This window comes from Moschus berezovskii, chromosome 9 (genome assembly GCF_049115385.1).
Source record: "Moschus berezovskii isolate FMDL1 chromosome 9, NW_MosBer_1.0, whole genome shotgun sequence".
Lineage (NCBI taxonomy): Eukaryota > Metazoa > Chordata > Mammalia > Artiodactyla > Moschidae > Moschus > Moschus berezovskii.
In genome coordinates this window covers 52,905,383-52,931,796 of record NC_142468.1, presented here as the reverse complement: position 1 = coordinate 52,931,796, position 26,414 = coordinate 52,905,383, and the positions used below count along the sequence as shown (strand labels likewise).

The following is a 26,414-nucleotide window of genomic DNA, read 5'->3' as shown; positions in this document are numbered from 1 at the left end:
GTATTTTTGCCTAGAAAACCCCATGGATGGAGGAGCCTGGTGGGCTGCAGTCCGTGGGGTCGCTAAGGGTTGAACACGACTGAGCGACTTCACTTTCACTTTTCACTTTCACACATTGGAGAAGGAAATGGCAATCCACTCCAGTGTTCTTGCCTGGAGAATCCCAGGGAAGGGGGAGCCTGGTGGGCTTCCATCTATGGGGTCACACAGAGTTGGACACGACTGAAGTGACTTAGCAGCAGCAGGTTGAAGAAACCGCATTAAATGAGCTTAGTGCAAAGCTTCTGAGCCTTTATGAATCTTACATGAGTTTGCAATGTTTCTCAAATGTATCTAACTCCTGTCCCTCAGAAAACCAACTACCATCTTGTTGAACTAGTAGTTTAGGAAGCTGTTGCTATAAGAGACTTTTTTCTTTTTCAGGTTAGTGGTTGAAGACTGAGAATGTACTCCCTCTTAGAAAACAGTATGAAATGTAATCAAATGCCCACCAAAGGGAAAAAAAAGTAAACCATAATGTAGTTCAGTTCAGTCACTCAGTCGTGTCCGACTCTTTGCGACCCCATGAATCACAGAACGCCAGGCCTCCCTGTCCAACACCAACTCCCAGAATTCACTCAAACTCATGTCCATCAAGTCGGTGATGCCATCCAGCCATCTCATTCTCTGTCGTCCCCTTCTCCTCCCACCCCCAATCCTTCCCAGCATCAGAGTCTTTTCCAGTGAGTCAATTCATCACATGAGGTGGCCAAAGTATTGGACCTTCAGCCTCAACATCTGTCCTTCCAATGAACACCCAGGATTGATCTCCTTTAGAATGGACTGGTTGGATCTCCTTGCAGTCCAAGGGACTCTCAAGAGTCTTCTCCAGCACCACAGTTCAAAAGCATCAATTCTTCACAGTCCAACTCTCACATCCATACATGACCACTGGAAATACCATAGCCTTGACTAGATGGACCTTGGTTGGCAAAGTAATGTCTCTGCTTTTTAATATACTATCTAGGTTGGTCATAACTTTCCTTCCAAGGAGTAAGCATCTTTTAATTTCATGGCTTAGAACAAACAAAAAAGCATCCTAAGTTTCACCTTTAACAGGATGTCACAGGCCTGCTTCCTTTTTCCAGCTGTGGCCCCTTGGCACTGCTATTCCTGGTCATAACCCGTGCCTTCGAGTGAAACAAATTAAGAGGGTTACTTCTGGAAGCCATCACCCTAGTGGGCCAGGTGCTCCTGTACAGAAATTAGAGGACAGATAAGTATGACCTTGAAAGAGAATGTCATGGTTATTTTCCCATTTTAAATTTTCTATGATGGACCAATACTCTTATATTCACAGTTTAGGAATAGTTGAGTATTCACTGAAGCAAAGTTCTAGTTTTCTCTGAGAAAATGGTTTAAATCCTCCCCATGTCTACATATAACAATCATAACAGCTCAAAAAGAAATTAGTCATAGCAAGGCTTCTACTGACTTCTTCAGTATAGAATATCCAAACACAAACACACAGGATACTTTAAGAAAATCGATAGCTTTATTTTTCCTCAATATACATTTATAAACTGGTCTAACAGTTTTCATGAGATAGACCAAAGGACTATATACAAACACAGGAATTCCAGATCAGCAAGACAAAGTACACAGACGACACACTCTTCCCCAGGGCTCTGGAGCCTAGGACCGTCCCAGCAGAGGTGAGGCAAGCTCCTGGATGGCTTTTGAGTTCAACTGAGGAATCGTGCTGATCTTCAGGAGTTTGCTGCTTGCATACTTATTCTTGACGGCCTGCAGAAGTCATCTGCGATTAAGCACACGTCAGGAGCCCCCCACAACGCCCCCAACCTTATACCTTATTCCTAGTCTAATTTACAAGTATCAAAGGGCCAGATTCACAATCTCCAAAGGGTATGATGATGCCAAACCACTAAAGTTCACAAGTGCTCTAGGTCCCCAACCTCTAGGATCTAATGCCTGATGATCTGAGGTGGAGCTGATGTAAAAATAATAGAAATAAAGTGCACAATGAATGCAACTGTGTTGCAGTCATCTCGAAACTATGCCCCCCATCCCATCTCCATGGAAAAATTGTCTTCTATGAAACTGGTCCCTGGTGCTGAAAAGGTTGGTGACCACTGCTCTAGGGCAATTTCCTGCCATGCCGAGGAATGGATAAAACCCAGCTGGTAGCACAGGTGATGGGCAACAAACTATTTCAAGGTCCAGAGAGCAGGCTTTCTCTCACGAGGGGTGGAGGAAGGAGCTGTTTATCGTATCTAGTGCCACTGGGACAGAACAGATTCACCAGCACTGGAGCAGTAACTGGCCATAAAGATGAGCGGTAACTGGTACTCAGGTCCCAGAGGACACTCTCGGGACCGAAAACACACTGCTTCCCTCGTGTGCTAAGTCATGCTGCAGCTGCAAGGGAGGACGCACGCCAGACTGTGAGGACACTCGGTATAGATGTCTTGCTCTCGTCACCAGACCCTGGGTGAGCCCTGATATTCAGTATCACACAGGCAGAGGACAGCACCCTGTCTCCCCCAGCTTCTCCTCTCAGGTGGGCCATAGCGAGACAGACGCCAGCCCCCAAGACTCTTCCTGAATGGGCTGCTTGCCTTGCCTCCTTCACCAGGCTTGCTGTTCAGGTGTAGTGTAGTGTTAGTTGCTCAGTTGTGTCCAACTCTTTGCGACCCTAGGGAGTGGAGTCCACTAGGCTCCTCTGTCCATAGGATTCTCTAGGCAGGAACAGAGGATCTTCCCCACCCAGGGATTGAACCCACGTCACTTATGTCTCCTGCATTGGCAGGTGGCTTCCTTACCACTAGTGCCACCTGGGAAGACCCTCTCAGTCACTGTCCTAAAAGATGCTGGACAAAGGCCCTGCGTGAGGTCACCCGAATACCCAAGCCTTCCACAAGGCCACTCAACCGGCCGGCCAGCATTCCTTGCTCGTGGTGCGCCCTCCCCAGAAAGCTGGGTGGAACACGGGTAATACACTGAACAGCTGCCTGAGGCTGGACACAGAGAGCCTGTCTACCTTGCTGTACAGGCCGTCAGCTCTCGGGGTTTATCAGTATGCTCCAGTCCCTGGTCTACTAGAGAGATATAACATGTGTGAAACAGACTCACACACATGCCAAAGTATTTACATGAAGATGCAAACACATACACACCCGTCCTCTCACACCCTGAACCCATAACCTAGAGTCTGACCAGCTGCGGGAAGAGTACTCACGGTGAACTTGGTCATGTTCTCGTTGACACGCACGACATTTTTGGCCATGTGCCGCATGACCTCCAGCACCTCGCTCTCTGTGTAGCCGGTGTAATACTGCTGCTTTAAGTTCTGGAACACAACGCAAAGCAGCCGCGAGATGAAACCCCCTCTCCCTTAGGAGAGCACATCTTACATATGCTGACATTAGTGATGTAAAAGCTATAAAAATATCCTTCCCTGCTGGAAATTCAGCCTCAGCCTCAACCACTATCACGGTATCAGCAAAGCTGCCAGTAAACACAGGATGGCTCTGGCTCTGAGCTGGACTAAGTTAAGACACTCCAAAACTCTCAGCTCAATCAAACGGTGAAGGCCCCAGATAATTACAGTTTAAAGAAGGCTGCACAGGCAAGTAGGTTAGTTCAACTAACAAAGCTTTCAGACTTGCCTCTGTCACCACACTGAAAGGGGAAGGAAAGAGGGACACAGTATAAACAAGCCCAAAAAGGGCTGACAGTAAGGGCACACCTCAGTCCTCACTGAATAGCCCAGCTTGCCAGTGTCCAGTGGGGAGTCGAGAGCCCAGATATCCATACTGGCAGTCAGGGAAAAAGGTTCAGGATTAAGAAATAAACTGGGGGACTTCCCTGGTGGTTCAGTGGTTAAGAATCCACTTGCTACAAAAATATACAATGGAGAAAAGACAATCTATTTAACAAGTGGTGCTGGGAAAACTGGTCAACCCCCTGTGAAAGAATGAAACTAGAACACTTTCTAAACACAATACACAAAAATAAACTCAAAATGGGTTAAAGATCTAAATGTAAGCCCAAAAACTATAAAAATCTTAGAGGAAAACATAGGCAGAATACTCTCTGACATAAATCACAGCAAGATCCTCTATGACCCACCTACCAGAGTAATGGAAATAAAAACAAAAATAAACAAGTGGGACCTAATTAAACTTAAAAGCTTTTGCACAATGAAGGAAACTATAATCAAGGCGAAAAGGGAGCAGAATGGGAGAAAATAATAGCAAACAAAACAACTGACAAAGAATTAATCTCCAAAATATACAAGTAGTTCATGCAGCTCAATATCAGAAAAATAAACGACCCAATCAAAAAGTGGGCCAAAGAACTAAATAGATATTTCTCTAAAGAAGACATACAGATGACTAACAAACACATGAAAAGATGCTCAACATCACTCATTATCAGATCTCACACCAGTCAGAATAGCCATCATCAAAAAGCCTACGAACAGTAAATGCTGGAGAGGGTGTGGAGAAAAGGGAACCCTCTTACACTGTTGGTGGGAATGCAAACTAGTACAACCACTATGGAGAACAGTGTGGAGATTCCTTAAAAAACTAGAAATAGAATTGCCATACGAGCCAGCAATCCCACTGCTGGGCATACACACCAAGGAAACCAGAATTGAAAGAGACACATGTACTCCAATGTTCACTGCAACACTGTTTGCAGTAGCCAGGACATGGAAGCAACCTAGATGTTCATTGGCAGACGAATGGATAAGGAAGTTGTGGTACATATACACGATGGAATATTACTTGACTATAAAAAAGAACCCACTTGAGTCAGTTCTAATGAGATGGATGAAACTGCAGCCTATTATACACAGTGAAGTAAGTCAGAGAGAGAAACACCAATACAGTATATTAATACATATATACGGAATTTAGAAAGATGGTAATGATGACCCTACATACAAGACAGAAAAGAGACACAGATGTAAAGCACAGACTTTTGGACTATGTGGGAGAAGGTGAGGGTGGGATGATTTGAGAGAACAGTATTGAAACATGTATATTATCATATGTAAAATAGATGATCAGTGCAATTTCGATGTATAAAGCAGGGCACGCAAAGCTGGTGCTCTGGGACAACCCAGAGAGATGGGGTGGGGAGGGAGGTGGGAGGGGGGTTCAGGATGGAGAACACACGTACACCTGTGGCCGATTCACGTCGATGTAAGGCAAAAACCACCACAATATTGTACAGTAATTAGCCTCCAATTAAAACAAATTAATTAATTTTTTTTAAAAAAGAGAATCCACCTGCTAGCACTATTTACAGTAGCTAGGACATGGAAGCAAACTAGATATCCACCAACAGATGACTGGATAAAGAAGCTGTGGTACATATGTACAATGGAAAACTACTCAGCCAGAAAAAGGAAAGCAACTGAGTCAGTGCTAATGAGGTGGATGAACCTAGAGCCTATCATACAGAGTGAAATAAATAAAAAAGAGAAAAACAAAATACCGTATAACACATGCATATGGAATCTAGACCGATGGTACGGATGAACCGATTTGCAGGGCAGTGATGGAGATGCAGACATAGAGAAGAGACTTATGGAGACAGGGGGCAGGGGAAGGACAAGGTGGGACAAATGCAGGGAGAGTATGGAAACATGGAAACATATACACTGCCAAATGTAAAAGAGACAGCCAGTAGGGATTTGCTGTATGACCCAGGGAACTCAAACCAGGGCTCTGTGCCAACCTAGAGGGGTGTGATGGGGTGGGAGGTGGAAGGGAGGAGACATATGTATACCTATGGCTGATTCACGTTGATGTATGGCAGAAACCAAGAGAATACTGTAAAGCAATTATCCTTCAATTAAAAAAAGGAATTCACCTGCTAATGCACGGAACATGGGTTCAATCCCTGGTCCAGGAAGATTTCACATGTCATGGGGCAACTAAGCCCATGCATTATAACAAGAAAAGCCACTGCAATAAGAAACCCATGCACAGTGACTAGAGAGTAGCCCTGCTTGCTGCAACTAGAGAAAACCCACGCTCAACAATGAAGACCTAGCACAGCCAAAAATTAATAAATTTTTTTTAAAAAATAAATAAACTGGACCATAAGCAGCAATCTAAGCTATGAAACCCAGAAGAATTATGACTTCCCAGGTGGCACCAGTGGTAAAGAACACCTGCCAATGCAGGAGACACAAGAGATCCAAGTTTGATCCCTGGGTCAGGAAGATCCCCTGAGGGGGGCATGGCAACCCACTGCAGTATTCTTGCCTGGAGAATCCCAAGTACAGAGGAGACTGGTGGGCTACAGCCCATAGGGTTGCAAAAGAGTCAGACACGGCTGAAGCAACTTGAGCACACAACACACAGGGCTCTCTTGTTGGGCCCTCATAGTTAAGAACGAGAAAACCCACAGCACCAGAAGCATGTACACCCAGCCTTCCAGAGAACAAAATTTAAGCAAAAAAGACAGCTGTTGACTGATAGTAAGACTTATTTTGCATGAAAATATGTAACCTGACAATTTCAGTTTGTGATAAAATTCTAAAAGCTAAAACACACCACTTTCACATGCACAATATAATTGGGAAAATAAACCACAATATACCCTTAATGCTAAAATAGTTTAAAGGAAAAAAGAAGTAAGCAACTGTGAATCTGATGTAACACACAGCTACTGGCATTTTAATATTAACTGTCAGTAAACAGGGAGGCCTACAGTTGATAGGTTTAGAGCCAAGGAAGCAGCTCTAATTGACTAAAATGGGCCAAGACCACATGCCCTACATGGACCAGTGACCTTTTTGTCTCCGATTTTGTGTGTGTGTTTATTTTTTCTAATTGGAGGAAAATTGCTTTACGACGCTTTGTTGGTTTCTGCTAAACAACAGCGTTACTGAACCGCTGTTGTTGTTCAGTCGCTCTGTCATGTCCGACTCTGCAACCCCATGGACTACAGCACGCCTGGCTTCCATGTTCTTCACCATCTCCTGGAGTTTGCTCAAACTCATGTCATATACGTCTCTCTATTAAACCTTCCTCCCACCTCCCCATCCTTGCCTCCTATTTTTATGTTAAAAAATCTCAAATCTATAGAAAAACTGAAAGAATAAAACAATGACTATCTGTATATTCTTTGGGCAGATTCATCAATTCTTAATATTTCACCACTTTCTCTCCTCCTCTTCTCCTCCCCGTCACTCACTCATAGCATCTGCAACTCATTCTCACATGGCTCAGCAAAAGTTGTATGTGATTTCTGAAGCCATCAAATGGCTGAACCATTTGAAAGTGAGTCGTAGGACTTCCCTGGTGGTTCAGGGGTTATGAAGCCACTTGCCAATACAAGGGATATAGGTTCGATCCCTGGTTCCAGGAAGATTCCACATGCTGTGGGGCAAATAAGCCCGTGTGCCACAATTATTGAGCCTGAGCTCTAGCGCCCACAAGTTGAAACTACTGAAATATGTGCACCCTAGAACTGCAATGAGAAGCCTGCACACCGCAACTAGAGAGTAGCCCCCACTCACTACAACTAGAGAAAGCCTGCATGCAGCGGCAAGACCCAGCGAAGCCAAAAATAAATAAATTATAAAACAGAAAGTGAGTCGCAGACACCATGACACATCACTTCTAAGTGTTTCACAAGTATCTCCTAAAAAGTACTGACATTTTCCTCCCTAGCCTCAATAACTTTATCACATAAGAAACATCAACAGTTCCATAATATCATCTATTATACAGTCAATATTCAAATCTCTCCAATTGCTGCAAAAATATCTTTTACAGATTTTTTAAAAAATATATATCGAGGGTCCAATCAAGGTACACACAGTCTATTTGGCTGTTGTTGTCTTTGGTGTTTAATTTCAAACTCTCATTTTCTTGGCTTTAAATGACACTGACTTTTTTGAAGGATCCAGGCCAGTTGGTTTGAGAATGTCCCACGTTCTGGATTTGTCTGTTTCCTGACGGCTAGATTCATATCCAACATTTTGGACATGAATTCTATATAGGGGAAAATGCATACTTCCTACTGCATGAGAAGGAGGTCAAGTCAGGTTGTAAAAGATACAGGTTTTCTTCAGAATCACTATGCAACTGAGGGGTGATATTTGGAGAACAATATGAATCTTGCTCTCCAAAATTATTTTACCTAATGTTTATAAGCATCAATTGATGATCCTTGCTGGAATCAGTTATCACTGGGGGTTTAAAAATGGTGGGTTTCTATCGCTACCATTATTTCTAATTAGCTGGCTTTCTACTGAATTTTTTTTTAACTCCCTCCCTCCCTTCCTCATCTTCCTTCCTTCCTTTTTTATCATTAAGGACTCATGCATTTTTAATGCATTATAATCTATTGGATCATACTTCTTTTTAACACTCAACTGTAGTCAGAAGGAACCCTTCCAAGCCAGTTTCTATGTCCTCTTTTGATGTAACCCCATTGATGTTTGAGAATCTGCTTGCTACCTGTTATAAACTGCTCTAGGCTCACCGTGTACTTCCCCTGCCATAGTTCTGAAATCAGATATTTCTCAAAGGAGCCCTAGTTCCTAGTGGGTCATGCCTTGAGTATCCAAGATGTGAGCACTAGGCATCTTCATTGCTACTGGGTTATCAATCTTTCTGGTCCTTTCATTTATTTATTTCATTTATTTCATTTATTTATTGATGTTTCTAAAACAGAATTAATATTATAGGGTTTTCCTTGTTTTTAATTGTTAACAATATTTTATCTTCTTACAGTGAGAGTTTTCATACTTAATAACATGAATGTTTATTTGCTTTGAGTGTTAGTCTTTCAGTCACGTCAAACTCTACGCAATCCCATAGACGGTCTCCTCTGTTGAATTCTCCAGGCAAGAATACTGGAGTGGGTTGCCATTCCCCTCTCCAGGGGATCTTACTGACCCAGAGATCAAACCTGGGTCTCCACATTGCAGGCAGACTTTACTGTCTGAGCCACCAAGGAAGCTCTACTCTTATTTGCTTTATCCTACAACATAGTTTCAGAATTATAACAGACTACTATTAACCTCCTATCAACAGAATAGTAAACCTCCCAAGTAAGCTCTAAATATGTGACCTTTTTTGGTCCTTTGTTTTGTTGACCTTCACATCCCACCACAGATGCACAGTCAGAATGCTGCGTTCAAAAGTTACCAGAATTAATTCTTTTCTCTGTTACCACTCTGAATATATAGTACCATTTTTTTGCTTAATTCCATTTCAGGATTTGCATAGAATGTCAATATTATTCAAAAGTCAAAAAAAGTTACATTACGTTGTATACAAGCTAATAAAAAATTACAACCAGGAGTCCTGCTTCCCCACCCTCAACCTTCCACACCTAGAGGTATCCATCTTCATTCATTTCTATTTTTATGTTTTTTGAAAAATGAGCAAATACATCGCACACATACATATCCCCTCTCATTTCCATTCTTTCTTATATAAAACGTAAACTCTATCGACTGTGTAGAGGAACAGGTTCACCATGGTGCCCTGGCAATCTTGCACATATTCATCACAGGCCAAGCAGACAAAGGTTGGAACCACATGGATGGGCCTTAGGCTTTGTGATCTTGTGATAAGATGGGGTCTTATCGCCTCCTGGGTTTGGCTAATGTGTTTGCTCTGCTGTTTGTGGACTCTAAAACTGCTTAATAGGAACCTTCCTGGTGGTTCAGCAGCTAAGACTCTGTACTCCCAATGCAGGGGATCCCTCATCAGGGAACTAGATCCCACATGCTGCAACTAAGACCTGATGTAGCCAAATAAATAAGTGCTTTTAAAAAAATATATAAATAAATAAAACTGTTTAGTGGCGGTCAAGAGTGGGCGTCTACAAACGCGCTCCTCTGACTCTCACTGAGGGCAACAGCCCCGTTTCACTGCTATCCTTTTTGGTGTTTGAAACAAGAAGCCAGGGGGCAGCTGACAGCTTTGACTACTTGAATGAACCTGAAAGTGGCTCAATTCATCTTTACCTATCTCAACAAGGTCAGGCCTTGGCCCTACTTTGTCTTATGTGCTTGACAACTTGCTTGTTTCACTTAACAAAATAACCCAGAAATCTTATATAATCAGTTCTTAGTGGCCTTCCTCACTCTTGACAATGCTGTAACACAACATGTGTAATATACCACGGCATAGTCACCCAGTCTCCACTTGCATCATTCCAGCAGCGCTTTTAAGCCTGTGGACTTTTAACAGTTGTTTCAAGGATAGCACTGTGAAAATGCTAATACATTTCATATCAAGACGGCCTAAAATATAGCAAAAACATTTCTTCTTAAACTCAATACTCACCCATTTTCCTTGGCCTAGAACCTTCTGGGACAGGCAGGAAGCAGCTGCCGCCACCTTGGAAGGGTGATAGTGCACCATGTCATAGTCAACGAGAGTCAGCTCCATCAAGTATTTGGCTAAAGTGTGCTGTTCAACATCGACCTACGAAAAAACAGCCAAAGATGGAAAGAAGCATGGCTGTTATTACTCTCCTGCAAAATTCTGGGTCAAGACCTAGGAACTCAAAGCCACTGAACTTCCTTGTCCTTCCCAGGCACTGCTCTGTTCCACAGCATGTTACAAATACAGAACATAAAGTCTTTTAAGAACTGACAAGTGTTAGGACTTATCTAAGAAATGCTTCCTATCAACTCATAAGCTTTCCTTTCATTGGATCATTTCTGGGATGAGACAACAAACAGCAAAATAAAGTCTCCTAGAGAACTGGAGGCACTTACCTCCCCAGCTTTCGATGCCCGCCTTAAGAAATGTAGCGGCAATGGTCGACCCAGCTCAAATTTCAGTTCCTTCAAAATCAGAGTTTCCATTTCTCGAATCTGAGAACTGGTATAAGCATTGTCAGTAATGTAAACAAAGTCTTCGATGTTTGGAGAAAACATTTCCTCATACTTGGAAGCCAAGAGGAGTGCCGTAATGCCAACCAGCTGAAGCTTCTTACGAGAGACTGGCTGAACCTAAAAAAGAAAAATGTGTCAGAAGTCTTAACCAAGAACAGGGGCTCTGGGTGGAGGAAAGTGAGAGGAAACCAAATCCTGAAGAAGCCCACATCAGCCCTGCTCATACCTCTCTTAAGGTCCAGGAACCTCAGCACTGACCACAGTCACCACCACAGCCCGCGGCACCTGCCTGTCATGGAGTGCTTGCTGTGTGCCAGACACAGGGCTGAGATTCAATCATCCCATCGAATCCTCACAAAAAACCTAGGCAGTACATATTTTTTCCCTCACAATTAGATGGCCTGAGAAGAGATACAGACACCAGCCCAAGATCGGTCAATTGCTGACAGGGAAGAATTAGCCTGGTGACCAAGCTCCCAGGCAGTGCTCTGCTCCCATCGTCCTGGCTTGAGTGTCTGGGAAGCCCCGATGTGGCACTCAGCATGGTCTGAGTCACAATGAGGCCAACCAGAAAAGCAAGAGTTTAACAGGTGAGGAGCGCCAAGGAAGGGATGCCTCAAGCGTTCCTTTAATCCTCATCAAAAGTACACTCATTATTCAGCCTGAAGACCCTTCCAGAGATGCTTCAGTGTCAGAAGAAATCTAAATCTAGAGTCTAAGTGCTTCTCTTGACTTTTTTTTTTTAAACTAGGAATTTGCATGTTTTGCTTTAACTCTCAATATTGAAAATCTGCCAAAAATATGAGAATGCTTTCTATACCATTGAGGATTTTTGGACAATGAAAACCAATGGCTCTATGGTTGCTTAGCATTTTGCAGATTCTCAGGGTCATTATTATCAACACAGTTATTACTGTATTGTTTGGGTAGCACTGTACTTGACCTACACCTATATTATAAATGTTGACTTCAAATAAATAAAACCTTGGAATTTCCCTGGTAGGCCAGTGGCTAAGACTCCAAACTCTCGATGCTGAGGGCCTGGGTTAGATCCTTGGTTGGGGAACCAGACCCCACATGCTGCAACTAAAGATCCCACATGCTGCAACAAAGACCTGGTGCAGCCAAATAAATTGATTAAAAATAAATCAATAAATCCTTACCTGCAGGACTACCATTTGGCAGATAACACACTAGAGGTTAGGGTCTGGCATTTCTTCTCAGTCAGTGTTCTTGCATTACTGGTAGATATTTTGATGATTACTTCTGCCTCTCAGCTTCATTTCTTAACTTCCTCTTTGCTTTAGACTTCACGCTCTGAGTATACTCCCCACACATCCCTCCAACTCTTTTAAGAAAACTCTGTCTCCTCCCTCTTCTACAGTGATTCAATGCTACAACTGGCTGGAAACTATTAAGTTCTCTAGCTAAACTCTTCATTTTTCAGATAAGAGAGCTTATTAACACCAAAGAGTACTGACCTATGGAAATTGTGCAAGTGGGCCTGGAGAACCAGCCTCCAAAGGCACCATGCGCTTCAGATGGACTTTCAGACCATCTGCTGGTTTATCTCCTTTGATGAATGATTGTGGTGAGACAGCATCTCCTTTAGACACTTTTCAGCAGGCTGACCTAACAGCAATGGTCAGCATTCCTGGAAGTGTGACATGCTTGAACTACTGCCTTTCCTAGCACTTGAAGTTCTTTGGCATCTCATAAACTGGCCTTTGGTCTTTTCTTCTGCGCAGAGTCCCCAAAGCGTGCTCACCTGTAAATATCGGTCCATGACAGCAACACACATGTACAGCGTTTCCTGCAGCAGCCTGAACTTGGAGTGCACTTGCACCAGCCAGTCCACCAGGATGGCACGCATGCGGCCGTTTATATCTCTCCCATCTAGGAAATGTGGGTTTATGGACTGCAGCATCTGTTGGTGGAATAGAAAAGTTTAAAAAGCTGACTTCGGTGAACGACAAGATCCTGCTGTAAAGCACAGGGAGATATTTCAATATTCTGTGATAAACCATAATGGAAAAGAATACAATAAAAAACATATATGTATATATAACCGAGTCATTTTGCTGTACAGCAGTAATTAACACATTGTAATTCAACTATACCTTTGTTTAAAAAAAAAGCTAATTTCATTTCCTTCCCAGCTGTGTGGTAGATTCCACACTGCTCTACAACCAAACCACAAAGGCCCCCTCACCTCAAGCTGCCTTAGATACTGGTAGATATCCTTTACATAGTCGCTGCAGAGCTGAGGGTTCTCCCAGTCCTCAGTATCAATATCCTCAATTTTGCAGAGCAAGGCATCAGAAAAAGCTTGGCAGAGGTTCTCTTCCTTCATGGAGATGTCCTGAGGTGTGGGAGAAGGACCCTGCATCCACAAGGAAAAGCGCATTTATCGTTAGGAGGAGACTTGATCACAAATGCAGGGTCAACTGGTTTAAAAGCCTCATATGCATTTTTATATAAAGTCCCAGCAAATACATTTCAGAGTAAGAGGTGAATAATTCAAGTAAATGAAGTGTTTGGAGATAAACTCTTCTGTTTAAAAATGGTCTCATCCTTCAATTAAAAATGTACTTTTAGGCAAAAAAAAGCTCTAATTTCATTCAAAATGAAAACCCAGGTCCTCACAGTGTAGGCCCATTTAGGGTCTATGGGCCCTACATGACCTGGCCCTTCCCTCTTCCCTTGCTAACCCATCTCTTACTTCTCTTCCCACTGTTTGCTCCTCACCAGCCTCCTGGTCAGGCCTCCCTCACCACAAGCAGGCTCCCTCTTCCCGGAACGCTCAGTCCCTATATCCACATGGGTAATTCCCTCATGTTCTTCTTCAAGTTTTGCTTAAGTGTTATCTTTTCAATTAGATTTATCCTATTTAAAATTATCATCTGTCTCTATAGCACCATGAAACACATGTTTCATCTCTCTAGCGTTTTACCCAACAAATCTATAACCTCCGAATATACCACAGTGGAGAGGCCGAGGTGCCCCCTGCTCCTGGGTGACAGAACGGCCCCAGGTGGCCAATGGCAGCAGTGAGGCAGGGGTGCCCCCCACTCCTGGGCGTCCTCCAGCATCAGTTCCAGCCTTTCCCAGAGCCCCTTCCTGGCGACTCCAGCACGGCCTTTGCCTTGGCCCCCAAATGGCACACTGACCAACATTCAACGGCCAGTGAAGGTTTACACACTCAACGAGGGCCAGCAGGGGGACAACCAAGTCACTGGGCATGTCATCCAGCTACATGAAGTGGCTGAAGGGCATGTCCCTGCAAGTCAGGGCCTGATAAAATGTGGTCCACTGGAAAAGGGAATGGCAAATCACTTACTATTCTTGCCTTGAGAACCCCATGAACACTATGAAAACGCAAAAAGATATGACAATGAAAGATGAGCCCTCCAGGTTGGTAGGTGTCCATTATGCTAATGGGGAAGAGCAGAGAAAATAGCTCCAAAAGAATGAAGAGGCTGAGCCAAAGGCAAACAACAACCAAGTTGTGGATGTGTCTGGTGGTGAAAGTAAAGTCCGATGCTGTAAAAAAAACATTACATAGGAACCTGGAATGTTCAGTCCATGAATCAAGGTAAATTGACTGTGGTCAAACAGAAGATGGCAAAAGCGAATATCAACATTTTAGGAATCAGTGAACTAAAATGGACGGGAATGGACCAATTTAATTCAGATGGCCATTATATCTACTACTGTGGAAAAGAATCCCTTAGAAGAAATGGAGTAGCCCTCATAGGCAACAACAGAGTCCAAAATGCAGTACTTGGGTGCAATCTCAAAAACAACAGAATGATCTCGGTTAATTTCCAAGACAAACCATTCAATATCACAATAATCCAAGTCTATGCCCCAACCACTAATGCCGAAGCTGAACTATTTTATGGAGACCCATAAGACCTCCTAGAACTAACGCCAAAAAAGATGTCCTTTATCATAGGGGACTGGAATGCAAAAGTAGGAAGTCAAGAGATATCTGGAGTAACACAAAAGTTTGGCCCTGGAGTACAAACGAAGCAGGGCAAAGGCTAACAGTTTTGCCAAGAGAATGCACTGATCATAGCAAACACCCTCTTCCAACAACACAAGAGACAACTCTACAGAAGAGTTTTACAGGTATTGTCACCTGATGGTCAATACCAAAATCAGATTGATTATACTCTTTGCAGCTGAAGATGGAGAAGCTCTATACAGTCAGCAAAAACAAGACTGCAGATCATCAGCTCCTTATTGCAAAATTTGGGCTCAATCTGAAGAAAGTAGGGAAAACTACTAGGCCATTCAGATATGACCTAAATCAAATCCCTTATGATTATACAGTGGAGGTGACGAATAGATTCAAGAGACTAAATATGACAGACAGAGTGCCTGAAGAACTATGGATGGAAATCCGTACCATTGTACAGGATTGGTGATTAAAACCATCCCCAAGAAAAAGAAATGGCAAGAAGGCAAAATGGTTGCCTCAGGAGGTCTTACAAATAGTTGAGAAAAGAAGAGAAGCAAAAGGCAAAGGAGGAAAGGAAAGATATACACATTTCAATGCAGAGCTCCAAAGAATAGCAAGGAGAGATAAGAAAGTCTTCCTAAATGAACAATGCAAAGAAACAGAGGAAAACAACAGAATGGGAAAGACTAGAGATCTCTTCAAGAAACTTAGAGATACCAAAGGAACACTTCATGCAAAGATGGATACTATAAAGGACAGAAAGGGTATAGATCTAATAGAAGCAGAAGATATTAAGAAGAGGTGGCAAGAATACACAGAAGAACTGTAGAAAAAGGTCTTAGCCATCCAGATAACAACAATGGTGTGATCACTCACCTAGAGCTAGACATCCTGGAATGGGAAGTCAAGTGGGCCCTAGGAAACATCACTATGAACAAAGCTAGTGGAGGTGATGGAATTCTAGCTGAACTATTTCTAATCCTAAGAGACGATGCTGTGAAAATGCTGTACTCAATATGCTAGCAAATTTGGAAAACTCAACAGTGGCCACAGGACTGGAAATGGTCAGTTTTCGTTCCAATCCCAAAGAAGAGCAATGCCAAGGAATGTTCAAACTACTGCACAATTGCACTTATTTCACATGCTAGTGAGGTAATGCTCAAAATCTTTCATGCTGGGCTTCAACGATAAGTGAATTGAGAACTTCCAGATGTTCAAGCTGAATTTAGAAAAGAGAAGAGCCAGAGACCAAACTGCCAACATCCATTGGATCACAAAAAAAGGTAAGGGAATTCCAAAAAAATATCTACTTCTGCTTCATTGACTAAAGACTTTGACTGTGTAGATCACAACAAACTGTGGAAAATCTTAAAGAGATGGGAATACCAGACCACCTTACCTGCCTCCTCAGAAACCTGTTAAAACTGGACATGGAACAACAGACTGGTTCAAATTGGGAAAGGAGTACATCAAGGCTGTATATTGTCACCTAGCTTATTTAACTTATATGTAGAGTAAACCGTACGAAATGCTAGGCTGGATGAAGCAAAAGCTGGAATCAAGATTGTGGGTAGAAATATTAACAACCTCAAATATGCAGATAATACCACACTAATGGCATAAAGCAAAGAGGAACTAAAGAGACTTTTTCTTTCTTTAAGAGATTTTTGATGATGGTCAAAGAGGAGAGTGAAAACGTTGGCTTAAAATACAACATTCAAAAAACTATGATTATGGCATCTAGTCCCATCACTTCATGGCAAATAGAGATGGAAAAAAGTGGAAACAGTGACAGATTTTATTTTCTTGGGCTCCAAAATCATTGTAGACAGTGACTGCAGCCAGAAAATTAAAAGACACTTGCTCTTTGTAAGAATAGTTATGATAAACCTAGACAGTGTATTAAAAAGCAGAGACATCACTTTGCCAACAAAGGTCCGTAAAGTCAAAGCTATGGTTTTTCCAATAGTCATGTACATATGTGACAGCTGGACCATAAAGAAGGCTGAGCGTCGAAGAATTAATGCTTTCAAACTGTGGTGCTAGAGAAGACTCTTGAGAGTCCCTTGGACAACAAAGTGATCAAACCAGTCAATCCTAAAGGATCAACCCTGAATATTCATTGAAGGACTGATGTTGAAGCTGAAGCTCCAATACTTTGGTCAGCTGATACGAACAGCCAACTCATTGGAAAAGACCCTGATGCTGGGAAAGATTGAGGGCAAGAGGAGAAGGGGGCAACAGAGGATGAGATGGTTGGATGGTACTGCTGAATCAATGGACATGAGTTTCAGCAAAGTCAGGAAGATGTGAAGGACAGAGAAACCTGGTGTGCTGCAGTTCATGGAATCAAGAGAGTTAGACACCACTTAGCGATTGAACAACAATATATCACAGACTTTATTTATATATTATGCATATTATTTTCTACTTCTACCAGAATGTAAGTTCTATAACCTTGCATTTATTCAAACTGATTTTTTCCACTAAGGTATCTCAAATACCTATATCATCCCTGAAACATTCTTGTTGGCATGGTTGCTCAGTCATGTCTTTTTCTTTGCCACCCACTGGACTATACCACCAGCGTCCTCTGTCCATGGTACTTCCCAGGCAAGAATACTGGACTGGGTTTCCATTTCCTTCTCCAGAGGATCTTCCCAACCCAGGGATTGAACCCACCTTTCTTGTGTCTCCTGGTAGGTGGATTTTTTTTTTACCACTGCTAGACCTGGGAAGGCCCCCTGACATATAGTAGATGTTCAGGAAATATTTATTGAGTGAAAGAAACTTAGACACCGAGGTTCAGAGATTCCTAGAGCTGATAGTTCACTTTGGCAGTGCCCTCTTGAGCAAGCATAATGTTTTCTTCTGATCAACTAATTTATTCTAAATTGAGAAATTGTTTGACAACGAAAAAGCAGGAAAGCACATTCCAGCCTATGAATAAAACAGGAGGAAGCAAAGACTGAGCAAGTAGACACCCAGTATTTTATCTTCTTATCATGACTGGGTGATTATAAAAAAAAATCACACAAATTAAAATTGTATGGAGTTAAAACAAGCATTTAGTAATGAAGCATAAATAAACCATTATTATTATTATTATTTTAAAGAATAAGAGGTACTTCTCAAAGTATAGCCTAGGACTGCTAGGCTGTAAGAATATATATTAATGTAATAAAATATACAAAGAAAGACAAGGTAGGATAATAAACAAATTTAACTTACATAAAAGCTCAATGATAAGTTTCCAGTCTTAGAGAAGAAAACAGTAACAGCCACAGGATATGTAGCAATTCAAATCATGCCCTTCCCTCTTAAACAAAAGGTCTTGAATTGAGGAAGGGCCAGGTGAGCAAGAGGTATACAGATATACCTCATCTACTCAAGAATTTAAGAACTACTAGAAAAGCTACCTGAGGTCCTAGGGAGAAACCCAGTAAGGTCGTCAGAGAGCGCAGAACTCATCGAGTAGGCAAAGGTACATGAGTACAAAGTCCCAGGGGAAGCCAAGAAATAAAGGCAAGTCTGGGGACTGAGCATTGATTTGAGAATGGAGAGGGTAGTGTATGAGGTGTCAGAAACGGACTGGAAAGGTGAGCGAGAACCTGGCTAAGGAGTTTAGATTTTATCCAAAGGGAAGTGAATACCCTGAAGGCACTGAGCAAGAGTGACTAGAATCAGATGTGTTTTTTAATAAGTACGTGCAGCTTCCGTTTAAGGTTTCCCTTTTAGGGATGATCATCATTACTCTCCCCAGGAGGGGCAATCAGTACCAGGAAGCCTCGTTTAAGAAGACAGAAGTATACTACAAAGCTCCAGGCATCAAGACAGTATGGTATCGGTACAAAAACAGAAATACAGACCAACGGAACAGGATAGAAAGTGTAGAAATAAACCCTCGCACCTACGGGCACCTTATTTTTGACAAAGGAGCCAAGAATATACAATGAAGAAAGGATAGCCCCTTCAACATATGGTGCTAGGAAAACTGCACAGATACACTTAAAAGAATGAAATTAGAATACTTCCTAACACCATACACAAAGATAAACACAAAATAGATTAAAGACCTAAAGGTAAGACCAGAAAATGTAAAAATCTTAGAGGAAGACATAGGCAATACACTCTGACATAAATCACCAGCAAGATCCTCTCTGACCAACTTCCTAGACTAATGGAAATAAAAATATACCAATGGGACCTAATTTAACTTACAAGCTTTTGCACAGCAAAGGAAATAAACAAGCTGAAAAGACAACCCTCAGAATGAGAAAAAATAATTGCAAACAAAGCAACTGACAAAGAGTTAATCTCCAAAATATACAAGCAGCTCCTGCAGCTCCATATCAGAAAAACAAACCACACAATCAGAAAACGGGCAGAGGACCTTCTTTGGAGACATTTCTCCAAAGAAGACAGATGACCAACAAACACATGAAAAGATGTTCTCAACATCTCTCACTATTAGAGAACTACAAATCAAAACCACAACGAGGTACCATCTCACACCAGTCAGAATGGTCATCATCAAAAAATCTACGAACAATAAATACTGGAGAGGATGTGGAGAAAAGGGATCCCTCTTGCACTGTTGGTGGGAATGTAAATTGATATAGACACTATGGAGAACAGTATGGAGATGGCTTTAAAAACTAGAAATTAGACTACTGTGTGAAAAAAAAAATTAAAAAAAAAAGACTACTGTGTGACCCAGCAATCCCACTACTGGGCATACACCCTGAGGAAACCAAACTTCAAAATGACATGTATACCTCAATGTTCACTGCAGCTCTATTTATTAATACAATAAACAGGACATGAAAACAACCTAGACGTCCATTGACAGATGAATGGATAAATAAGCTGTGGTACATATATACAATGGAATATACTCAGCCATAAAAGGAATGAATTTGAGTCAGTTGAACTGAGGTGGACAAACCTAGAGCCTGTTATACAGAGTGAAATAAGTCAGAAAAAGAAAAACAAACATCACACATTAATGCATAAATATGGGATCTAGAAAAATGGTACTAATGAACTTATCTGCAGGGCAGGAACAGAGACACAGACGTAGAGAACAGACTTGTGGACACAGCGGGGGAACAGAGAGCACAGGACAAATTGAGAGAGTAGCACTGAAATATATGCATTACCAAGTGTAAAAAAGATAGTGGTAAGTTGCTGTATAACAGGGAGCCCAACCCTGCGCTCTGTAACAACCTATAGGAGTGGGAGGTGGGAGGGAGGTGCAAGAACTCCAGAGGGGATATATGTACACTTATGGCTGATTCACCTGTTGTACAGCAGAAACCAACAACACACTGCAAAACAATTATCATCCAGTTAAAAACAAATAAAAATAAATTTTAAAGAAGAAGAGAGAAGTATGTGCTTCAGATACCTCAGCAGCTTGAATATTCACCTGTGTATACTCAAAAGCACACCTAAGTTTAGTCATATCCAAAAGCCACCAGGATAAGACAAGGATAATTGCTTTGGGCCTTAATTTAGAATTTCTTGAAAGCATTCCTTTTGGACTCCAACATAATTGAATTATTATAAAATCCTTTCTAAGATCTCGCATGCCTGTGAAGATAATAACCTAAGTTCTGTGAGCCAACTGTGCACTGGCCAAACTGTCCAGTGTCTGCTGCATGCAAAGATAACATGCATCAACTAGTTGTCCAACACAAAAGTGGTCCTAGAACAAAAGCTTCACATTAGATTGATGAACGAGTTCTGTGAGTTGTCAGAGACAACTGAAAAGTAGGCTCAGAAACAATAAAGTTGTGAGACTGTGCTGAACTTGAGACGTTGTTCTTTGGTAAAGGATGTGTGGAGTGTGAAAAAAGGCTACTGGAGTTCTCCCAGCACCAACATTTAATGAGTCAGAGTTCCCCAGCACCAACATTTAATGAGTCGGGTCTGTTAAGAGAGCAGATTAATACGCATATGCAGGGCTTCCCTGGTGGCCCAGTGGTTAAGAATCCGCCTGCCAATGCAGGGGATGTGGGTCAATTCCTGGTTGGTGAACTAAGATCCCACATGCCAGGGGGGAACTAAGTCTGCCCACCACAACTAGAGTCTATACGCAGCAACAAAAGGTCCCACAAGCCACAACTAAAACCCAATGCAGCCAAATAAATAAATTAAATATAAATATGCAAATATATAAGTATTTACACAAGTTTTGTTGAAACAGAGCTCTTTTTTTAAATTATACTTTACTTTCAGCTGCACTAGGACTTTGCTGTGCGGGCTCTTCTCTTGCACAGGGAGTCAGGGCTACTCTCCAGCTGCGGGGCTCAGGCTTCTCATTGTGGTGGCTTCTCTCCTGGCCCGGGGGTCGAACCCCCACATCCTGCACTCGCAGGAGGATTCTTTACCACTGAGCCACCAGAGAAGCCCCAGGGTTCTTTTATTTACTAGATTTATAATAGATAATGTCAACTCAGTGCAATAAGGAAGGACTCCAAGAAAAACGGTTGATTCCAGTCAGAGAGTTCATGATTTGCAGCAGTGACTGTGTATACACGCATACACAAGCATACTCAGTTGCAGACAGACAAAATCAGTTACTGAGATTACCTTTAGGGAATGCAATGGAGTGGAATTTTGAGGGTGGGGAGAATAGTAAAAATGAACTGACCCTTTATTCTATGCACTCTACTGTGTCTGTATTGTCTTGCTTGCTTATGCCTGTTTCATATATAATTGAAAATAATAGTCGTGCTCATTTCCTTTTATATATAGCTTTTGTTTTAGGGAAAATTAGACCATAAAAGATTCTTATCCTTGAATAATGACTATTAGTACATTAGTCATTTAGTGTTTCAAGCAAATTTGTAAATCTAAAACCACATCGGAATTTCTAGCTGCCACTCCCCAGTATGTCTCCTAAGATTGCATCTGCCTCTGCTACAACCTATTACAGCACACGCCTTCACTTTGATGTTCCAGGTTCGATTGGGAGCCTCCTGGGAACAGGAAGCTGGTTCACTCACCTTGTTTTCCCAGTGCCCAGCAAACAAGAGACTAGTAGAAAGCCTGTTTCCTTCCTTCAAACTACTGTTTGCCAAAGCCTCATGAGTCAGTAAAAACATACTGAAACGAGTTCTGGGACATCCCAGCACGTTGAGGTTGTTTGTTAGCACCCACATAGACACTGGTAAATGGATGGGCACTTAGGAGAGATCTAGGCTTACTCAAGCCACCCATCAGCCCTTGCTTAGGAAACTGCAGTGCCTTCTAACATATCCCTTCCATGGTCACCCTACACTGCTTTCATCACTTCTCTCCTCCTCCAAACTTTCCACACATTCCCCTCTGCCTAATGGGATATAACCCAAATTCCAAGGTCTTCAAATCCAACTGCAATCTTCTGTCCAACTTTTTGCCTGCCTCCTCACACAAACCTTCTGACCCAACTGAGACTTGCTGACTCTTTGCTCTGAAGGACATAACTTATAGGCCTATTCCTTCTTTGGTGCCTTGATTCCTATTGCTGCTTTGTTTCCACCTTTCTTATCAGCTTTTCTCTATCCTTAAAAATCCCACTTACTTCAGCAAGTTTGCCTTGACCACTCCATCCCCCATGACTCTCTCCCTCTTTTAGATGGGACACTTCATTCAGTCATCCATTGCCTGTGGGTACCAAGCATCGCGCCCTCAGATTACACATTTAATTTTCAGGTGCAAATGCCCCTTCTAGAGAAGTTTCCTCAAGGCAAGATGTCTTGCTGCTGCTGCTGCTGCTAGGTCGCTTCAGTTGTGTCCAACTCTGTGCAACCCCATAGACGGCAGCCCACCAGGCTCCGCCATCCCTGGGATTCTCCAGGCAAGAACACTGGAGTGGGTTTCCATTTCCTTCTCCAATGCGTGAAAGTGAAAAGTGAAAGTGAAGTTGCTCAGTCGTGTCCGACTAGTAGCGACCCCGTGGACTGTAGCCCACCAGGCTCCTCTGTCCATGTGATTTTCTAGGCAAGAGTACTAGAGTAACACAGCGTTAACACAACTGGATGTGTACAGTAAGTACTCAACCTATTTCTCCAACATGTCCAATGTTTTACTGAAAAATTTCAAGCAAACAATTATATAAATATCTTGAGCTAGAAAGAATAGTCATTGCTGTATTATCAGTACTTACAACAGTGCTTGCTTCACTGTAATTATATGACTTTGTGTAATCTATGAATGAGAGCATGCATGAACTAGAAGATGGTGGAAGATGAACAGGCCAGTGGGTCCACCAGCATTCTAACTTTAATTGAACTAACCAATCTTGGAGATTGCAATCTCTGAATTGCAATCTCTGATTGAAGGTCTCAGAATTGTAAGCTTCCACCACCTTCGTAGGCAAGTTCATTCTTATAGTGAATTATTTTTAATAAAATCTATCAAATTTTCCTCTGAAATCATGAAATTTGTTTAGGCATTAAGGTATTTAATTTTTTTACTCAAGGTCATAACATCATGTTAAGATACCATTACTACAAAGATGTTCATTTTCTACACTGTTGTCTTAAAGCGGAGCTCCTGCTATTAACGTTCTTCAAAAGCGGCAGTGACAATAAAGGTGCCCTTACACCATAGCCCCAAACTGGCTGCTCTGTTAAGTATGCTTGTAAATTCAGAACTTCCTACCTTTGGAGCCAATACATCCATCTGCACTGGTTTCACAGAAGCAGTAGGTTTCGGGTGCTTGTTGACATTTGTTGTTTTGGTGGGTGGAACAGGTACTTTAGTGTTCTGGGCTTTCTGAAATGAAAAAGAAATGTGAAGAGGGCAAGACAGCCTGTGTTGCTACTGAGTGCTCTACAGGGTCAGCCTAGTGTGCAGAGGTGCAGCCCTCACAGTTGTTACCTTAGCTACTTGTATGGCTCGGGTTGTAACCCGATTTCCAATTTCTTCTAAAACTGCCCGCCTGATAGTCACATGACTTGTAGGTTTAGAATTAACTCCTGTGTCATTATTCTCTAAATCGTTGGACACCTAAAAAAAAAACAAGGAAAAAAAATTACTGAAAGTTGAAATAATTTACAATACTTTGTTGGGGTCAGATCCTCAGGTTCAGAACTGATTTGGCAATGGTTAATCTACTGAGGTCTATCTGCAAGAGGGAAAAGGTAAATTTTAGGAAGTCTAAAAATGCTACTTTCTGTTTATAACATCACTCTAAATTAGGCAAATACACTCATTCACTTTTTTTTTAATCCCACTAAAAGCTTCACAGATAAGTGGCTGTTTCCTATATGGACCCTGCATATGAATGGCATCTATTTAAAAAACTTCCTGGACAAGTAACAAGTGCAATTCAGATGCAATATTAAAAAGCTGTTTAAAAGCCAGATGTTTAAAACCTAAACTAGGTTTTGATTCTACAAATAAGAAGTACTCAGATTGGCAACATCTTTAAAGACAGCCTTTTAGCTGTGAGGGTGCCATGGCATGTAAGCTCTCTTTTATTAGGGATATTTAGAAAGAAAAGTTTTCATGGGTAAAATAATTTTATCTCAAATTCAGAGGAAGTGTGAATTGTATGAAATAAAAATTGTTAGCTGACCTTTAACATGCGTTAGAGAGAATGCACTTAGAAACAAAAACTTGCTAGTAAAAACAAGAAAAGTTTTACATAGAAAAGTTTACATTATTATATGTGATAAACATTTCAAAAGAAAAAAACAGCATGTACTATTCTTGATAGCAGGAGTCCTAATCTTAACATATTTTCCAACAGAGGGTTTGAATGGACCTACCAGAATAGACAGATGGGCAGGGGAAACGCAAGCCTTACCTGAATAGAAGGGAATTTGACTATGAAAGCACTTTATGGGGTAGTTTAGACAAAAATTACTTATCAGTTTGACTCAGATTCACAAAAGGGTTACAGTTAAATACAGAATGTATTCAACTTATTAGGATCCTCAAAAGTCACACTGTTCAAGTCACTGCCAATTTTAAAAAGTGTTTGAAATTTCCTGTGGGTTGAAGTGGTAATCTAGGTCAATCCATCTGGAAGGGGAAATTAGCAGCTTTTAACTAGCCTACAGCCAGGAGGATGGAGCTCAGGTGTGTCAGGGCCCTCTACTTTTCACCAAGGAAAAAAACAGATCCAGGTACGATTCAAACCCACAGAAAAATCCAAAATACCATTAACACTTTGTTTTTTCCAAAGATGAAATAAATGAATTTGGACCTTCTTTCAGTCTGCCATAGGACTCCAAATAATATCTCTATTACACTTGAGTAAAGGAAATTACTTTTTTAAAGGGACAAGCCCATACATTGGCGAACTTAGCCTTGTAAGACTTGTGCAGAAATAAACAGGAAACTCATACAAAGTGAAATGTGCAAACATTTGAAAACAGCCATAGCTGTTGCTTGATTAAGCATTTGAAATACTTTTCAGCCTGCGGAATTTCTTCGTCCTTCTCCCCTTCCCCACCGCTGATTCCTTAGCTGGCAAGGACTGAAAGAGGAAGAAAACCCCAAGAAGCTGTATTTAGATAACTCTCTAACAACAAAGCGCTCTCGGGGACTGCTTGCCCAGTCCTAGGCCCAGAGCTCCAGGGACTCACTTGACAAGTGCCAGGCCCGAGGCGCTTTCCTACACTCCCCTCGCTCCGCGGAAGGGAGGGCCAGGCCAGGAGCCAGGATCGGGAGAGCGGAAGCAAGGCCGGGAGAAGTCAGCCGAGGGGGATAGGCCTCAGGGCCGGCCAGGCCCCAGGGCCCAGGCCTCCCGCAGGAAGAGGAAAGCGGAGCAGATTGGGACGAAGTTCGAAGCCGAGGAGAAAGAGAAGCGAAAGGCGGCAGCGCGGCCGGGCCCCGGCCCATGCTGAGGGTCGCCGGCCCACTCACCGTCGGGCGTCGGAGCAGCGCCATGAGGAAACGGACAGGCAAGAGTGGCAGCCCCGCCCAGGGAAGGACGCGGACTGGACACAGAGAGCACTAGCTTCCGACGCGCCGTTAGGATTTCGCTCCGGGCCCTCAAGCTGGGGATCTTCGAGAAGTAGCCTAGTTCCAGGATTCAAATACCGCTCCACTCGCGCCCCCATTGGGCGGCCTACGTACGACGCGCTCTTCCCATTGGCTAGTCAGGAGGCCCTTCCGCAGGCTGATTGGCTGAATTTTCCAAACCCCGTTTGTTGTCATAACAACAGGTTTTTTTTTTTTCCCCTGTAGGTGTATTTTTTAAAAATCTCGACTCCTAAGATAAACAAAAATAAAACGCCTCATTGGAAAAGCAGACGTAGGACGCCTTGTCTAGATTTTGACGCGGCCTCAATTACGGATGTCTGCGTTTGTACAGGGTGCGCGGAATTTGGTTCTAGGGGGAAAAAAATGCCATTTCTGATATTTACTCTTCATCCGTAAGTTTTGTGTTGAAGTTAGGTCGACTTGGCCTGCCTAGGTGGTGGAAAAGGCGTCTATGGGTCCTTTAGGGCTGCGCTGTGTTTGCTTAAGGAGTGGGAATTGGGGCGTTTACTCTAAAACTAAGATTCTTAGGAGATGGGAAAAAATGATAAATGAGGTTTGTGACTTGTGATTCAA

General features: G+C 42.3%; 1 protein-coding gene across 1 annotated transcript; it reads right to left on the bottom strand.

Moving 5' to 3' along the window:
- Positions 1 to 1,645: 1,645 nt before the first annotated feature.
- On the bottom strand, positions 1,646 to 25,896 carry CCNB2 (cyclin B2). The gene is made up of 9 exons (XM_055436890.2): positions 25,722 to 25,896; positions 23,727 to 23,855; positions 23,508 to 23,621; positions 13,101 to 13,271; positions 12,657 to 12,815; positions 10,769 to 11,005; positions 10,332 to 10,472; positions 3,239 to 3,349; positions 1,646 to 1,785 (listed from the first exon to the last, which is right to left on the bottom strand). Exons 1-9 carry the CDS (start codon positions 25,743 to 25,745, stop codon positions 1,675 to 1,677), a joined length of 1,197 nt encoding a protein of 398 aa, XP_055292865.1. The 5' UTR covers positions 25,746 to 25,896; the 3' UTR covers positions 1,646 to 1,674.
- Between the last annotated feature and the right edge of the window lie 518 nt (positions 25,897 to 26,414).

Excerpts from the sequence above, each read along its gene's own strand:
- CCNB2 (XM_055436890.2), bottom strand. The coding sequence starts at position 25,745 with ATGGCGCTGCTCCGACGCCCGACG. Across the intron at positions 23,622-23,726 it reads GAGCCATACAAGTAGCTAAG|AAAGCCCAGAACACTAAAGT; the intron begins GTAACAACTGTG and ends TTTTCATTTCAG. Across the intron at positions 13,272-23,507 it reads TGGATGTATTGGCTCCAAAG|GGTCCTTCTCCCACACCTCA; the intron begins GTAGGAAGTTCT and ends TTGTGGATGCAG.